Consider the following 16229-nt stretch of genomic DNA (forward strand, 5'->3'; position numbering starts at 1 on the left):
ACAATTAAATGTATCTGACACGCTGCAGCCTCATTTCTAAGAGTTATAAACTAGTGAGTAAGTGTACAGAGAACTGGGCTGTTAATGTGGAAAATGAAGAGTTTTTGAGTTGTAGGTCCATGTTGATGCTGAGAAGTTAAGTGCTTGCTCCGCACTGAAGATTCGGAGTAGAAAGACCACAAATTTTTAAATATCAGTAGAACGCTTAAAAGTTCAACAATTCCTAGCAATTTTTAACTTAATAATTATTTGTGTGTGAGTATGTGTGTGCGCGCGCATCATTGGCCAGATGTGATTATTATATGGAGTCAATTCTAATTTTATTTCTCTTGCTTTAACTTTATATAAATGCAATGGTGTTAGGAACAAGTTTTCCTCTCTGTTTCTTCCCCTTCCCCTTTCATGAGGTAACACCGAAACTAAAGTTCTCCCTGGGCCTTTTTCTATATCATAAAGCCATGGTTGGATATGCATTCAAATAAATGTGCAAACCTATAATCTGGTCTTGGTCACATTCTAGCCAGTTCACATGTAGCATGAAACCACGGTTAGCACCAGCAAGGAGTAGTGTGACCTTTTCTTTCTTTCTTTCTTTCTTTCTTTCTTTCTTTCTTTCTTTCTTTCTTTCTTTCTTTCTTTCTTTCTTTCTGCCCATGGCAGTCATTTTGGGCTGACAACCATGGCACTTTTATGAAGATCTGAAATCAAGCACCTCATTTTTCACTCCAAAAAGCTATGGTTACCAGTCTGTGCAAGAACTAGAATGATCCAGCATGAAGCATTGGCATTGAGTGCTCCCCTTACCTAACGTGTCATTAAAAGTATGCTGTGATACTTTCAGTTTCAAGGTATCTTAGCTTGTTGTTACGTAGGAACCAGGAATTGTGGTTTAAAACAAGCTCTAGTCAGTTTCCAAACAAGTCAGCTTCAAACTAGAGTTTGCTTTAAGACAGAAACTCAGGTTTGTATGTAAAAACAAGTCAGGCTTATTTGGGGTGGGGTGGGGAATAGCTGCACAGGAATACCAAAGGAGGGAGGGGGCACTGTGTGAGCCTGAGCCATAGGTTTGTATGTGAACAAGCCTTTCGTACAGAAATGAGATTAAAGAAGCACTGTTTAAAAAGCCCCAGATTATCCACATGTTGATAATTACATAATGAAAAGCAACTGGGCATGTTTCAATTTGCTGCTGTGTGCCTGGCAGGGCTCTGAATTTTGCAGTTCCCCCACCTTCTGTTCTCCCTCCCCATTTCACAATGCTCAATAAATACATTATAACTTGGATCTTATTGGTTGCAGTTTAGTATTGGAATCTGCCTAGTGTCTGACTACTATTGCTGGCTGGCTATGTTTTTGTTCTCTTTGTAGAATTATTGTTTTATATTGGGGTAGCAAGCATGGTGCCCTCCAGATTTTGTTGATGTCTCCTCCTCCTTGACAGATACTGGTTGGGGCTGATGGGACTTGGAGTCCATCATCATCTGGAGGGCACTGTGTTGGCTATCCCTATTTTATGTGTGTACCCCACCCTAAGATTGATATAGGGCTGGTTGGAAATGTTTTAATTAATAGATAAAAAGAATTTAATTAGTAGATAAAATAAAAAATAAAGGGCATAAAGATTGCAATCATACACATCTGGGGAGCATCATTATAGTTCAGTGACTAAACTATATATTGACATGCAATGTTAGTGAGGGTGTCAGGGCCTGGCTAGACAAAGAATGGTGGGACATACCAGCTGCGGAACCCCCAAGGGAACCTCCAGAGAAGGCTCAGAGCCTGGGGATTGGCGGTGGGAGGGAGAAGATTGGGAGAAGGGGTTGAATGCTGAAGGGGAGACAGGGTTTAGTGAGCAGGAAGAGCCGGTGACAGAAAGCAGTTCAGACTCTAAATAGAGGAAGGAGGGCAAGTGGCTGCTGAAGAATCCAGAGAACGCCCCCCCTTCTGCTGTGTCAAGCTCCCCTCCTGGTCTCCAATAATGCACAGGAACATGAGAACAGAACAGAGGCCAGAGGTACGCAGAGTCAAGGAAGTCTAAGATTCCTTGGGAAATATCCGAGAGAGGAGTAGCCTTAGAAAGAGAGGAAGGCAAGACCTACTGGGAAGGGTTGCTGAGTTGTATGTCGCTTCCTTGAATAAATAGTTAATTCCACTGAGCCCTGTGTCTTTCGTGCTGACCTGTTTCTGACTCCAGCCATGACAGAGTGAGAGAAAGGCAGGCATGGTTATATAGAATCTGTCAACATGTGAGGTAAATGCACTCAAGGCCCAGATATTACAGGGGATCTTGATGTTTATGCTCCTTTAACTAGGGTGGTGATTTTTTTTATTTGTTTTTTATCCCTTATGTCTTCTAATTCCATTTTGTGCCTTCCAAGTTTCCTCTGATTGCTTCTAAAATCCATGCTGCTTATCCCAACTTTTCATTTATTTCTACTACTTCTCCTAACTAAAGAGGAAAAATCCACCTTCGAATTCTAATGAAACCTCAAGTGTTCATATCATAATAAATTATGCAAATAATGTGCATAATTCAAAATGATTACAGGTTTGAGACTTACTTGTCACTAAGATAGTATATACATTAGAGGCATCAATCATTCAAACTGATGTTGCCTAAAAGTAGTCTGGCAATGGAAAACGGTCTCTACCTGGGCATACAACCAAATCTGAAAGGACTTTAAAAGTCCTTTTACAGCACTGGTGTGGTATAAAGGATGACAACACAATCAAGGATGTAAAAATGGTATAGTACAGGGAGTCCAAGCAATTTATTTCCATGGCAAGCATATGCACTCCAACTAGGAGGAACAATATATTTATATATAACAACAACAACAACAACAACAATAAAACATATATATTTGAGCAACTATATATCAGGGAACGCTTACAAAAAGATTTTAAGTCCACTGTAAACTCTAGCTAAATTTTGTTTGCAAAGAGCAGTCAATCCACTTTGGAGGAATGTTCTTTTGAGATGCCACATTTTGGAGAAGAAAATGGAATTACAGTCGTACCTTGGAAGTCAAACAGAATCCATTCTGGAAGTCCGTTCGACTTCCTAAATGTTAGGGAACCAAGGCACGGCTTCCGATTGGCTGCAGGAAGCTCCTGCAGCCAATTGGAAGCCGCAGAAGTTGCGACAGACGTTTGGGTTCCAAAGAACGTTCACAAACTGGAACAATCACTTCCAGGTTTGCTGTGTTTGGGAGCCAAGGCGTGTTTGCAAGGCGTTCAACTTCCAAGGTATGACTATACATTCCTTGATGTGAAATAGATATTTGAAGTGAAGCAACACTAACCCACCAAATCAGTGAGGGGGCGGCTCATAAGTAAAAATATGTCAGTTACAAAACCTGACTTACTTAGCTCAACCGAATGAAGTAAACATGTACCTGCCCAAAGCAACTCATGACTCTCCAGACCTTTGAGATGGAGGAATTTATTCTCATTTCAGTTTTGAACAACTGCATAGCTGCAGAGTATTTTTCCAAGGAATTTGAGACATTCATTCTTCAGTCATTACACTGTCTCTATGATATACCTGGTATGAACTCTTCCAAAGTCCACAAAATGGCAGTTAAGTGTCCATTTGGAACTTTATATGTCATATACCTGCAAGATGCTGGTCACTATGATATGTGGGGGGAAATAGGGTGCATGCATATTGCAAGGACCCAATGAGGATCACAAACACCTGTGTGGTATGCACTTGACATACTCGTACTACATGGGCACCACTCCAATGAGGGTAGTGTAGCCAATTTTGCAGTAGCCAAGCCACTTCCCATCCACACTGCCCCAGTCCTTAATCTACTCCAGGTGGCAACATGGTCCCCTACAGATGTTGTGGGACTCCAACTCCCATCATTCCTCTCAATTAGCTATGCTGGCTAGGGCTGATGGGAGTTGGGATGAAAACAACATCTGGAGGGCACCACATTGTCTACGCCAATCTAAATCATCTCACCCTACCTCCTGTTTCTTAGTCGTATTGTAATGGGGCAAAAACATAATGCTGGAACTAGCTATTTCACATATATAAGTGGAAACCTGAAACAGAAGTTGGAAGTGTGAGAATGTTCCTCCTCAAGGCTCCAGGAGGACTGGAACAGAAGCTTGGATAACACTTTTGGTGTAAGGGTGGGTTCACATCAAGGGTGGCTGGGGGGACATTTCAGAAGGTGGAATTCTCTCCCTTCTGAAACCTGCCCAGCTGCACTATAAACTCATGGTTAGGCAAACTAAGGCCCTGGGGCTGGATCCAGCCCAATCACCTTCTCAATCCAGTCTGTGGACAGTCCTGGAATCAGCCTGTTTTTACACAAGTAGAATGTGTGCTTTTATTTAAAATGCATCTCTGGGTTATTTGTGGGGCACAGGAATTCATTCTTCTTCTTTTCAAAATATAGTCCGGCCCCCCACAAGGTCTGAGGGACAGTGGACTGGCCTCCTGCTGGAAAAGTTTGCTGACCCTTGAACTAACTAAAAGCTTCCAGATCAAAATATAGCCACTATATTTCTGTATAGAGAGGGGAAGAAAGGTTCAATGAGTGAGAAAGGGAAAATGCAACACACACACACACCCCTCAAATCTCTCTGTATAGTAGTGGTTCTTAACCTTTCATGGACCCATTTCAGAATCTGATGGAGGTTATGATCTTCATGCGCAAACCAAGTTCTGCATACAATTTATTGTATTGCATTGGAATTCATTTATCTTTTTTGCACCCGAGTTCATGGACCCATTGAAGTTCAACCACAGCCCACAGCTTAATAACTTCCCATATGGTGTAGGGAAGGAAGTGAGCCACATCCACCTAACCTAATCTGCCCCTCCAAAATCCTGTCAACTGTTAGGCGTTCAAGCCTTGCTTTCCGCTCCCACTTCATCCCCCCCCCTCGACCTACTTACCATTCTCTAAATCTTGGAAGCCTCCTGAGCATACATCTCTATCAGACCACTTTGTGTTTTCCTTCCCAAGAAAATAGGGACAGGATCACCCAAGTCTCATATTGGAGGGACTGATGCAGGATTTCCAGAACTTGAGTCTTCAGCTGATTTTGGACTACAATTCCCACCATCCCTGACCACTGGGTCCTGCTAGCTAGGGATAATGGGAGTTGTAGTCCCAAAACAGCTGGAGACCCAAGTTTGGCAAATTAAAGGATATTGGCTTTCGGTTCCCAAAGAATTCAAAATTCTCCATGGATCCTCCAAATTTTGTACCTAGAATACATGCAGCTTGAATACACGTGGAGGGGCTTCTCCTTCCCCGCAACCATCACCACAATGTCATCTGATGGACCATTTTCCCCTGAGATGAGTAGAAAAGATGCAGCAACAGCATCTTTCCTTTCTATTGTAACTTTTAAATAAATAAATCTATGCTTGTTGTTGTAATCATCTTATATAAGCTGCTTTGTGCAATATGCCTGAAAGGGATATAAAAAAATACTGTAAATAAACTGGTAACTGTAAACAGTCAGTAACTGGCTGACTGACCGAACCCAAAGGGTGCTCATCAATGGTTCCTCTTCATCCTGGAGAAGAGTGACTAGTGGAGTGCCACAGGGTTCTGTCTTGGGCCCGGTCTTATTCAACATCTTTATCAACTCAAGGGCATCCTGATCAAATTTGCAGATGACACCAAACTGGGAGGGGTGGCTAACACCCCAGAGGACAGGATCACACTTCAAAACGACCTTGACAGATTAGAGAACTGGGCCAAAACAAACAAGATGAATTTTAACAGGGAGAAATGTAAAGTATTGCACTTGGGCAAAAAAAATGAGAGGCACAAATACAAGATGGGTGACACCTGGCTTGAGAGCAGTACATGTGAAAAGGATCTAGGAGTCTTGGTTGACCACAAACTTGACATGAGCCAACAGTGTGACGCGGCAGCTAAAAAAGCCAATGCAATTCTGGGCTGCATCAATAGGAGTATAGCATCTAGATCAAGGGAAGTAATAGTGCCACTGTATTCTGCTCTGGTCAGACCTCACCTGGAGTACTGTGTCCAGTTCTGGGCACCACAGTTCAAGAAGGACACTGACAAACTGGAACGTGTCCAGAGGAGGGCAACCAAAATGGTCAAAGGCCTGGAAACGATGCCTTATGAGGAACGTCTAAGGGAGCTGGACATGTTTAGCCTGGAGAAGAGGAGGTTAAGGGGTGATATGATAGCCATGTTCAAATATATAAAAGGATGTCACATAGAGGAGGGAGAAAGGTTGTTTTCTGCTGCTCCAGAGAAGTGGACACGGAGCAATGGTTCCAAACTACAAGAAAAAAGATTCCACCTAAACATTAGGAAGAACTTCCTGACAGTAAGAGCTGTTCGACAGTGGAATTTGCTGCCAAGGAGTGTGGTGGAGTCTCCTTCTTTGGAGGTCTTTAAGCAGAGGCTTGACAACCATATGTCAGGAGTGCTCTGATGGTGTTTCCTGCTTGGCAGGGGGTTGGACTCGATGGCCCTTGTGGTCTCTTCCAACTCTATGATTCTATGAAATAAATAAAGTTAAATTACTTTGCGCTATTTTGTTATGTTTCTAGGGCTTCCAAGGAATTTGCAGAAAATGGATAATGATGCATTAGAAGGGCACCCATCTAAGCCATTAAAGCTCCCACCTTAAGAGCCATGATTCGGAGTGATTTCTTTTGATCATGACCACACAGATGGTTTTGTTTGGAAATAGTTGCCAAAGGAGAAGCAAAGGTAGAAATACAAACCCTTGCAGTTCCATCTCTTGCCAACACATTGTCTCAAGTAGCCTTGGCTTTATGACTTTTCAAGCCAGGGGATCCCAGCTTCTGGTGACATTACAAGAAGGCTGGGCGTCACGGGGTGTCAAACGACTGCACAGTGGACACATGACCATGTTTATGGAGTTCTATACACTCCATATGTATCCTTCTGCTGTTTTAGAAAGTTAAGGCTGGAAAGATATTAAAAAACCGGTGGGGGGGGGGACCTCAGTGAAAAAGGATTAAAATGCAACTGCAAGATAAATTGTTATTTGACCTTCTGTGCCCCCAGCAAGGCAATGCAATTCTTTAATGTAATAAATGTACTGGTTCAAGGAAGGAAATTAAAATGAGAGAGAGGGGGGGGGGTGGGGAATAATCCAATCCACTCCTTGCAGTGCAGGCCCAGAGGTGCATCCCTATAGTGCAAGAGCATGCCAAGTAGTAGTTTAAAGCAATATAGTACAGAAGAGAAGTCACAAATCTTCGCAGATTCTCTAATAGGGTACAAAAATGGAATTGCCTTCTTTGACACTTGCTGCAGAAATTATCCACTGGCTGATTATCTATTCGTATGAGATGGCTGGTATGCGGAGAGGAAAATTATTTGTTATATATATAAAAAAAATCTGACATTTTGATGACACTAAAACCACTCCATCATGGGAAACTAAATGCAAATTGCTTCAAGTTCTACTTAAGGAAACTGCAGCCATGTTGGTTTCATTTGGGAGACAAGTTTGGTGTACAGTGGTACCTCGGGTTACATACGCTTCAGGTTACGTACGCTTCAGGTTACAGCCTCCGCTAACCCAGAAATAGTGCTTCAGGTTAAGAACTTTGCTTCAGGATGAGAACAGAAATCGTGCTCCGGCAGTGTGGCGGCAGTGGGAGGCCCCATTAGCTAAAGTGGTGCTTCAGCTTAAGAACAGTTTCAGGTTAAGTACGGACCTCCAGAACGAATTAAGTACTTAACCTGAGGTACCACTGTACTGTAAACATTGTTTTTACAGCATATTGGCTGTTCTTGAGATGTAAAGATGGGTATATGTGGGTATGCAACAGAAGCTCCCACCTTTCACACAGGGCTGATTTGTTCTAGGCCCACATGCCTAGGGAAGCATGTGAAGTGCAACTCTAGGGTTGCAAGTCCCACATTTCCAGCTATAGACCTTCATCCTTCTCCATAGTTAACTTGCGGGCTCAGTATGGCAAGGAAGAGATTGCTAAGAGCTTAAAATTAAACAAAAATGATGGTGCTCCAAAAGGTTTTTTTTTCTGCTTTCTGGTGATGGTGCCACAATTTGAGGGTGGCTTTGAAATGCAAACTTTCTCAGTTGAAAAAGCAATCAACAATTATAAGCTGAACCTGAGCATCTGTCACTGTGATGTGAGCATCCACTGGTGTCACCAAACCTTACCGTTGCTCTTGGATTGTGGATGCGGCAGCTAGACTGGTAACTGGGAGCGGCCGCCGAGACCATATAACACCTGTCTTGAAAGACCTACATTAGCTCCCAGTACGTTTCCGAGCACAATTCAAAGTGTTGGTGCTGACCTTTAAAGCCCTAAGCAGCCTCGGTCCAGTATATCTGAAGGAGTGTCTCCACCACCATCGTTCTACACGGACACTGAGGTCCAGCGCCAAGGGCCTTCTGGCGGTTCCCTCACTGCGAGAAGCCAAGTTACAGGAAACCAGGCAGAGGGCCTTCTCAGTAGTGGCGCCCTCCCTGTGGAACGCCCTCCCACCAGATGTCAAAGAGAACAACAACTACCAAACTTTTAGAAGACATCTGAAGGCAGCCCTGTTTAGGGAAGCTTTTAATGTTTGATGTATTACAGTATTTTAATATATTATTTTGAAGCTGCCCAGAGTGGCTGGGGAAGCCCAGCCAGATGGGCAGGGTATAAATAATAAATTATGATTATGATTATGATTATGATTATGATTATTAGTGTGCTCAGGCCTAAAGTACGTAGGAGGAACCAGCAGCAAGAGTTGGGGGTAAGCTCTTCCCAGTTCTTTGAGAAAGCAGTGAAAAATTGAGTTAGCCAGAAGGCAAGCCTGGAGGAGCTCACCCATCACATCTATTATCCAACTTCTACAATGGAGAAAGGGTTTTTGGTTTGGTTTGGTTTTTGCTATTTCTACGCAACTGTCTCAAGCAAAGCTTTATGCAACACATCAATGTGCAGCTTAATGACTGCATATCCAGCTAGCAACTGTGTTCATAAATGATGCCTCTCACCTGACATTAAGAGTTCTTATTAATTCTTGAAGCAGCAGGAAGAAAGGGGAATCTGCTTGTTCCCAAGGTCAAATATCATACCTGCCTCACCATGGATGAGATAGGGATCCCATTGGTGAAGCAAAGAAACTGAGGCAGCACCTCCTTATGTCTTGGGTTATTTGAATATCTCAGTTGGCCAAGTAGTTGTTTCATTCCATACACACACAGTTCTATGTTTATTATATTATTATCTCTAAAGCATCAGCTATGGACATTCCCAGGGCTTGACAGCACTTATCAGCACCAGCTTCCAAAGATGGTGTGAGTCAAAGAGAGTTATTTACATAATCTCCAGGGAGGCAAATGCATCCTGTTTTTTCCTTTGTTATTTTCTTTCATCTGTCTAATTTTTCTCACTTCGTTCCAGTTGCTTTTCTCTCCTCTCACAGTTTTGCCCTTCCCTGTAGCTATGATTACACTTTGCAGCCCCACTTGGCACCTTCTCTTGTTAAGACTTGTCCTAATATGACCCGTGTGTCTATTTTTTCATTGTTGCCATCCCTTTCTGCTTGCCCTTTCACATGCTTGGAATTTTCTCCATCCTCATAATCTTTGCGCTCTCTCCCATCTATTAAAAGTCACTTATCTCCTGGTCCCTGGCTTCTCGCATTTGGTGGAAATAAATTTAGATTTATTTATTGGGATATGTATAAGCCACCAAACATTAAAATAAAACACACATATATACATAGGCAACCTCCATCAGTGTGTATCTGAAGAAGTGTGCATGCACACGAAAGCTCATACCAAGAACTGACTTAGTTGGTCTTTAAGGTGCTACTGGAAGGAATTTCTTTTGTTTTGACTATGGCAGACCAACACGGCTACCTATCTGTAACTCCATCAGTTCTGTAATAGTATAAATTAATTATAACAGAGTCTGAATCCATGAGCACTCTGAACCTTTATGCATAAAGAGTGCCCTAACTGCATTTTTGTATTTGCACAATACTCCTATCAGACTTTAGTTTTTAAAAATTTCAGCTATACTGCACCCAATGCACAGGTCACGAGGGCAATAGGAGATGTAACACGCCTTCTGTAGTTTATCAGTTGCCTTTCTTTTTACATCATGATGGGTGTCTATCACAGAAGAGGCTGAATGAATAGCCCCCAAAGAAACAGAAAATTACTTAAAACTAGATAAAAGCTTCAGCCAAATAATGGGGCGTGATTGATGGAGGTGGTTAAGACAAATGTGCTGACATTTGCCACTTAAAAAGAAGACAGATGAATGTTCCCATGTTGATCTTGTACAGTAAGGGAGCACATACCCATCAAAGAATGAAAGCAATCAAACAACAACAACAACACATGCCATTGGAGGTGGAAGTTGTGTCACTCATTGCTAATTACATCACAAAAAGGTCCAAGTAGATTCCTGTGAAACTTGTGGAACCAGTCAGAACCACATTAGAACAAAACCCTTGGAGTAAAGTATTACACTGTTCAATCCCAAACTACTGTCCCTCAAATATGTATTTTCCCATCTTTTAAATATCCTATGAAGAATAAAAAAGTGACATCATGTTGCTTACCATGCAATTATTTAGGTGGCAGTTTTGAGGTGGGGTAAGTAAAGACTGGGATGTTAAACCACAGAGCCTAGGGCTTGCAGATCAGAAGGTCGGCGGTTCGAATCCCTGTGATGGGGTGAGCTCCCGTTTCTCGGTCCCTGCACCTGTCCACCTAGCAGTTTGAAAGCACGTCAAAGAGCAAGTAGATAAATAGATACTGCTCCAACGGGAAGGTAAACGGCATTTCCGTGCGCTGCTCTGGTTTGCCAGAAGCGGCTTAGACATGCTGGCCACATGACCCGGAAGCTGTACGCCAGCTCCCTCGGCCAATAAAGCGAGATGAATGCTGCAATCCCAGAGTCATCCGTGACTGGACCTAATGGTCAGGGGTCCCTTTACCTTTAAGTAAAGATCACGACTGCACATAATCACTTGAGAACTTCACATGCAGTGTCTGATTAGTTATTTCTGTAACAGCAAGAAAGCATGAAGGAAAAAGCAAGAAGAAAATGCACCCATCCTCTGATGAGGTAACAGGAGGCTTAGGCTTTTTGTGAGAGTTTGAGGCCAAGGAAGGAAACTTAGAATTTAAACACACACATACACCAACTTTTTGCTCCACACCAATAAATTAATGTAATCTATCAAACTTCACACAAGCTAGATCTTTGGTATGGCACAACAAGATTGTCCTTAAGATATTTTTGCTTAGTTTTCAAGCTTTCATTTTTCAGATGTTTAGAAGAGCATAAAATACAATGCACAAAAGCTACCTCTATACATTTAGACAGCATAACAAACATAACATAACAACATAACAAAAACATATGAAATTCTTCTGCAAAATAAAATGGGATGGGATTATTGTCATACAATTTGTTTCCCTTTCCTACTTTGAACCCTAGTGGCAGGTCAATAATTTCCATGCTCCATCATAGTTACGACATTATTGCAGAGTAGCTTACAAAAATCATTATGCTCCATGATTTGATTTAACAGGATGCATCAAAATCTCGCTTTTCCCAGAGCTGTGTATCTAGTGGTGCTGAAATTTTTCTTTGCTAGTGATTTTCAATTTATTTTGTAAATAAAACAACTCAATCAGAAACTATTCACAAGGATACAAATGCTATTGTTTGTCTATTGGCCAATAATCACCGCTATGACCAAGGGGAACATTTGTCATAGTCTGCATAGTAGAGGTATACTTATCCTTCACAAACAAAGCTAGAAGTGTTATGCTGAGCTGAGTCTTATTAGAAATTCATGTTAACACCTCTTGGAAGGGAGGTAAAATGTTAGCATATATAATCCTTTTTAGTCTATCATATTCAACAAAGTCCATTAATTATGTGGTGCATTTAATTAAGGATAGCTAGATGTCAGACAATGGTAAAAAAGACTGATTTGAATGATCATGTTATTTAACCCGTCCTGCAGTTCCCTTAAGACCTGCAATATCATTGCTTTATGACCCCACCCTTTGCATACCTATTTACATACTGCCCATGTGACTTGGGTTGCAATCCTATACACACTTACCAGGGAGTAAGTCCCACTGAACTAAACTGGATTTACTTCTGAGTAGATATGTATAAGATTACACAGTTAAGTACTTCATTAGGGTGTCTAAATATTTTATGGTGCTTCCAGGAGCAGTGATATGTACTGCAAACAGCAATTATTAATTTTCAAGTCCTGGGGAAATAGAAGTTAAAACATCAACTGACAACTAGATAAGACAGTGCCGCCTCATTGATATTACAATTTATTGTCAACTTCTAGAATTGAATAAAAAGATCCTCTGCTTCTTCTTGCTGACAGTCCCAACCCAATTACCTGCTTTTCATAACAGAACTCTAGCCAGAGGTGCTTTATTTGCATCAGTAGTTTTGTGTTAGCAATCATGTGTGTTATCCATTTGTTTATTTTATATCCTTGTGTGTTTTTTATATTTTATTTGGAGGGCTCTGTTTGCTTTTTATGACACAAGATGGATATACAAATGGATGTTGCATATTGCTGAAAGATAGATTTGCACAATAATTTTACTTGGTTGCAAGTTCTTTGAGGATACTTCTCTTAGCTACTTCTGGGAAGTAAGATTAAGACAGAAAGAAAACATTTGTACACACACAGAAAGAGAGAGAGAGAGAGAGAGAGAGAGAGACCACGATTAGATTATTTTATGGAATAAATTATAACAAAATGGTAACTGCTACTAACTGTTGTGTTTTACACATTAGATGAATTCATTATATTGGCCATGGTAGCTAGAGATTCCATGTTCAGATCTAAATATTGGGAAGGAATAACATGGAAGGCCTTGTCTATTATGGCTTACCTAGAAATATCCATAGGGCACCTGGCTGGTACCTCATTGTGGGTAACAGAACGTGGGACGAGATAGTCTAAAACAGCAGGACTGTTCTTATGTAGTCTCCTGTCAGAAGCCATGGGAATTAAAACTGGGAGCGCTTGGTTCTGTACATGGCTCCCCATGTGGTCAGCCCCCCAGAAATGCATTTGGGGGCATCTTCCTACACTGGGAAGTATTCTCAGGGTCGGTATTGGCCCTGTCTACCCAAGTTGGCTAGTGGTCCTCTGAAATAGGAAAGACCTATTAGAGTCTTCCTGCTCAAGTTCTTCTGTGTTTGTTTGCTGATTGGCTCCTGACCTGGTTCCACAGGTGTGGCTCCTGCTTTGACCTCCTAGACTCCCAGCACAATTTCTGACAGCTGCCTATGGCAGATGGATGCAGGATACATGCTTGTATGCAAAAACAGTAGGAATACCTACTTGACTAAAGGCTACATCTGGATGATCAGCATGGGGATTGTGACAAACTTTACGTGGCCTCTGGGCACACCAAATCAGTGCACTTGATCCTGTAAAGTACTGCAGCTATTTCTGCCCTTAGGCTTTGGTCTCCTTTGAGGTATGCATTCTGGATATGGTACAGAGCATTGGAGCTGCACTAGCCTTGCAAAATGCTCCATGAAAGTAGGAAAGACATAACCTTTCATTAACATCCCAAATGTGAAAAGCTTTTAGCCTTCCCAGACACTGTGAGTGTGCAGAGTTAAACCCAAAGCTTCTGTGCAGAACATAGGCAGTTAATCATTTGAGACACGGCTTTCACTGTAGAACTTTTGCACAGCAGCTTTGCAGACAACAGCACCAATTCAAGCAAACTTCTTATTTTGACTCCCCCCCCCCCAAAAAAAATACAGCACTGGTGGAAATATTATCATCTCATGTGCATGATTTTAAATGTATGTGTATGATAGAAATAATTTGAACAATGAAGATAAGTCAGGTATACCCAATGTGTGATTATCCTGTGTGTGACTGAGGTTCAAAACTCCACTCAATTATGTATAGCTTGCTGGGTGATATTGGGCCGATTTCTCAATCAAACCTACCTCACGGGCTGTTGTGAAATGGCCATCTCATGAGAAGAGAAGACTCCCTGGAAAATACCCTGATGTTGCGAAAGATTGAGAGCACAAGGAGAAGGGGACGACAGAGGACGAGATGGTTGGATAGTGTTCTCAAAGCTACCAGCATGAGTTTGACCAAACTGCGGGAGGCAGTGAAAGACAGGAGTGCCTGGCATGCTCTGGTCCATGGGGTCACAAAGAGTCGGACATGACTAAACAACAACAACAATGTTTGCTTTTGTGTGTGTGCAATCTTGTAGGCTACCCTGAGCTCCTTGGAGAAAGAGCTTTCCATAAAAATGGAGAAACAGAACAGGGTGTGCCAAACCAAGAGTGACGAAAGGTAATTTAGAACAAAAACAATGGCTCACAAAATGGATACTACTTGGAGGCGGCGGTTCGCGATGGCTGAGGAGATCAGCAAAGCGCAGGTGGCGCAGCCGGGAGGGGACACCATTTTCGGGAAGATCATCCGCAAAGAGATCCCAGCGAAGATCATCTTCGAGGATGAGAAGTGCCTTGCATTCCATGATGTTTCCCCACAAGCTCCAACCCATTTCCTAGTAGTTCCAAAGAAGCCTATTGCTCAGATATCTCAAGCGCAAGATTCTGATGAAGCTCTTCTCGGACATTTAATGATTGTGGGCAAGAAATGTGCAGCTGAATTAGGCTTGACGAGGGGATACCGAATGGTGGTGAACGAAGGGCCGGATGGCGGTCAATCTGTCTACCATGTGCATCTCCATGTCCTTGGTGGCCGTCAGATGGGTTGGCCTCCGGGTTAAGAAGGTGGGAAGAAAGGATCTTGCCCCCCAACTATCTCTTGAACACCCTCAACAAATATTCTCAAAATCCAACTGTGATCAATACCCTCAGCCACTTAACCTTTCCTGTGGAGTACAGTAGAAGTCTGCGCAATCATTGTTCAATAAAGTTATAAGCATGTCGGGGAAAAAACACACACACACACAAAAAAAAAAACCAAAATGGATACTACTTTTCAGGCTTGCTTTCAGATGCTAAAACCACAAAGGATGTGCAAAGAAGGGAGATGAGGTGAAATAAAAGATTAAGATAAAGGATGCAAATTGTGGTGCCTTGATTTCATCTGACTAGGCTTGTCCCTCCCCTCCCCACCCCCGCCATGAGACTGCTCTCCCTTACATTAGCAGGAGCAGGACCAAACCTGCTAAATCAGTTATTGCTACTTGTGGCTGTTATTTTGCCCGCCGACAAAGTGGAGAGAAGCTGTAAAGATGAAGGCAACTCCCATCATAGAAAATCTTTACTTACAAAGTAATTACCTACTCTGGTGCCAAGACTGAGTTCATGTAATCAATTCTCCAAGGAATTGCAACCCGATAGGATTTCCAAGGTTATTTGTTCACACAAACACCTCCCCCCTCCCCAGTTTGGTGAACCTGATATGCACTCTTGTAATATTTAGCTGTTGAAAAGTAATATTGCCTTACATGTGGTTCTGCCATATATCAGGTGCATTGTGCACAGGAAACTATGGGAGAATGACATGAACATGTATTTTATTTCCTGCTGGATTAACATTTCCCTAGAAAAACTGATCATGTAAACTCAGTGACAACAGAAAAGGTTTAGCTCTGAGGATTATTAATCTCATGTCATTCTTACAGCACACAGTAGAAAGAAAGAAAAAGAAAGAAAGAAAGAAAGAAAGAAAGAAAGAAAGAAAGAAAGAAAGAAAGAGAAATAAGAGTATATTTCATGTAACAGTTCTTTGAGAATGATATAGGACTTCATGTTTTCAAATTAAAGTGCTGTGAAATATTCCTCCCTCACACATTGTAGGTCTGCTGTAAAAAGGGAGCTAATTTAAACTTTGTTGATATGACTAATAAGGTTAGATAATTGTCTTTCTGGCAGGTAATTTAAACAGCAGGATAGCAATCCTTGTGTGAGTGCCTTTTTGAATGGAAAGAAGATAGTCTAGCCACATTTGTTTCCAGGGCTGCACAGCTGTAACTTGATGGTAGTTTACATGCAAAAGGTTCTAGGTTCAAAACCCAGGCAAGACTAGGAAAAATCACAGTCTGAAACCCTTGGAAGCTACTGCCAGTGTAGACTTTACTGAGCTAGATCAACCAATAATCGGATGCAGTATAAGGAGCCTCTCAACGCCAGTATTAGGAATGAGAAACTGAGAAGGGATGCCAAAGAACTGAATATTCTGGTAGCAAAATCAGGG

At 41.9% G+C, this 16229-nt stretch overlaps 2 protein-coding genes across 5 annotated transcripts in view; one reads left to right on the forward strand and one right to left on the reverse strand.

Annotated features, from left to right (window-relative positions):
• Positions 1-16229, reverse strand: part of DOCK1 (dedicator of cytokinesis 1) — a 376896-nt gene that overhangs the window by 66326 nt on the left and 294341 nt on the right. The gene's annotated exons all lie outside the window — the stretch shown is intronic.
• LOC309342616 (adenosine 5'-monophosphoramidase HINT1) lies at positions 14403-14953 on the forward strand. The gene has a single exon (XM_081863361.1). It carries the CDS (start codon positions 14413-14415, stop codon positions 14791-14793), a length of 381 nt encoding a protein of 126 aa, XP_081719487.1. The 5' UTR covers positions 14403-14412; the 3' UTR covers positions 14794-14953.

This window comes from Podarcis erhardii, assembly GCF_964252035.2.
Source record: "Podarcis erhardii genome assembly, chromosome: 5".
In the NCBI taxonomy this organism is placed as follows: Eukaryota; Metazoa; Chordata; class Lepidosauria; order Squamata; family Lacertidae; genus Podarcis; species Podarcis erhardii.

What these genes read in the sequence shown, in the direction of transcription:
- LOC309342616 (XM_081863361.1), top strand. Translation starts at nt 14,413, where the DNA reads ATGGCTGAGGAGATCAGCAAAGCGCAGGTGGCGCAGCCGGGAGGGGAC.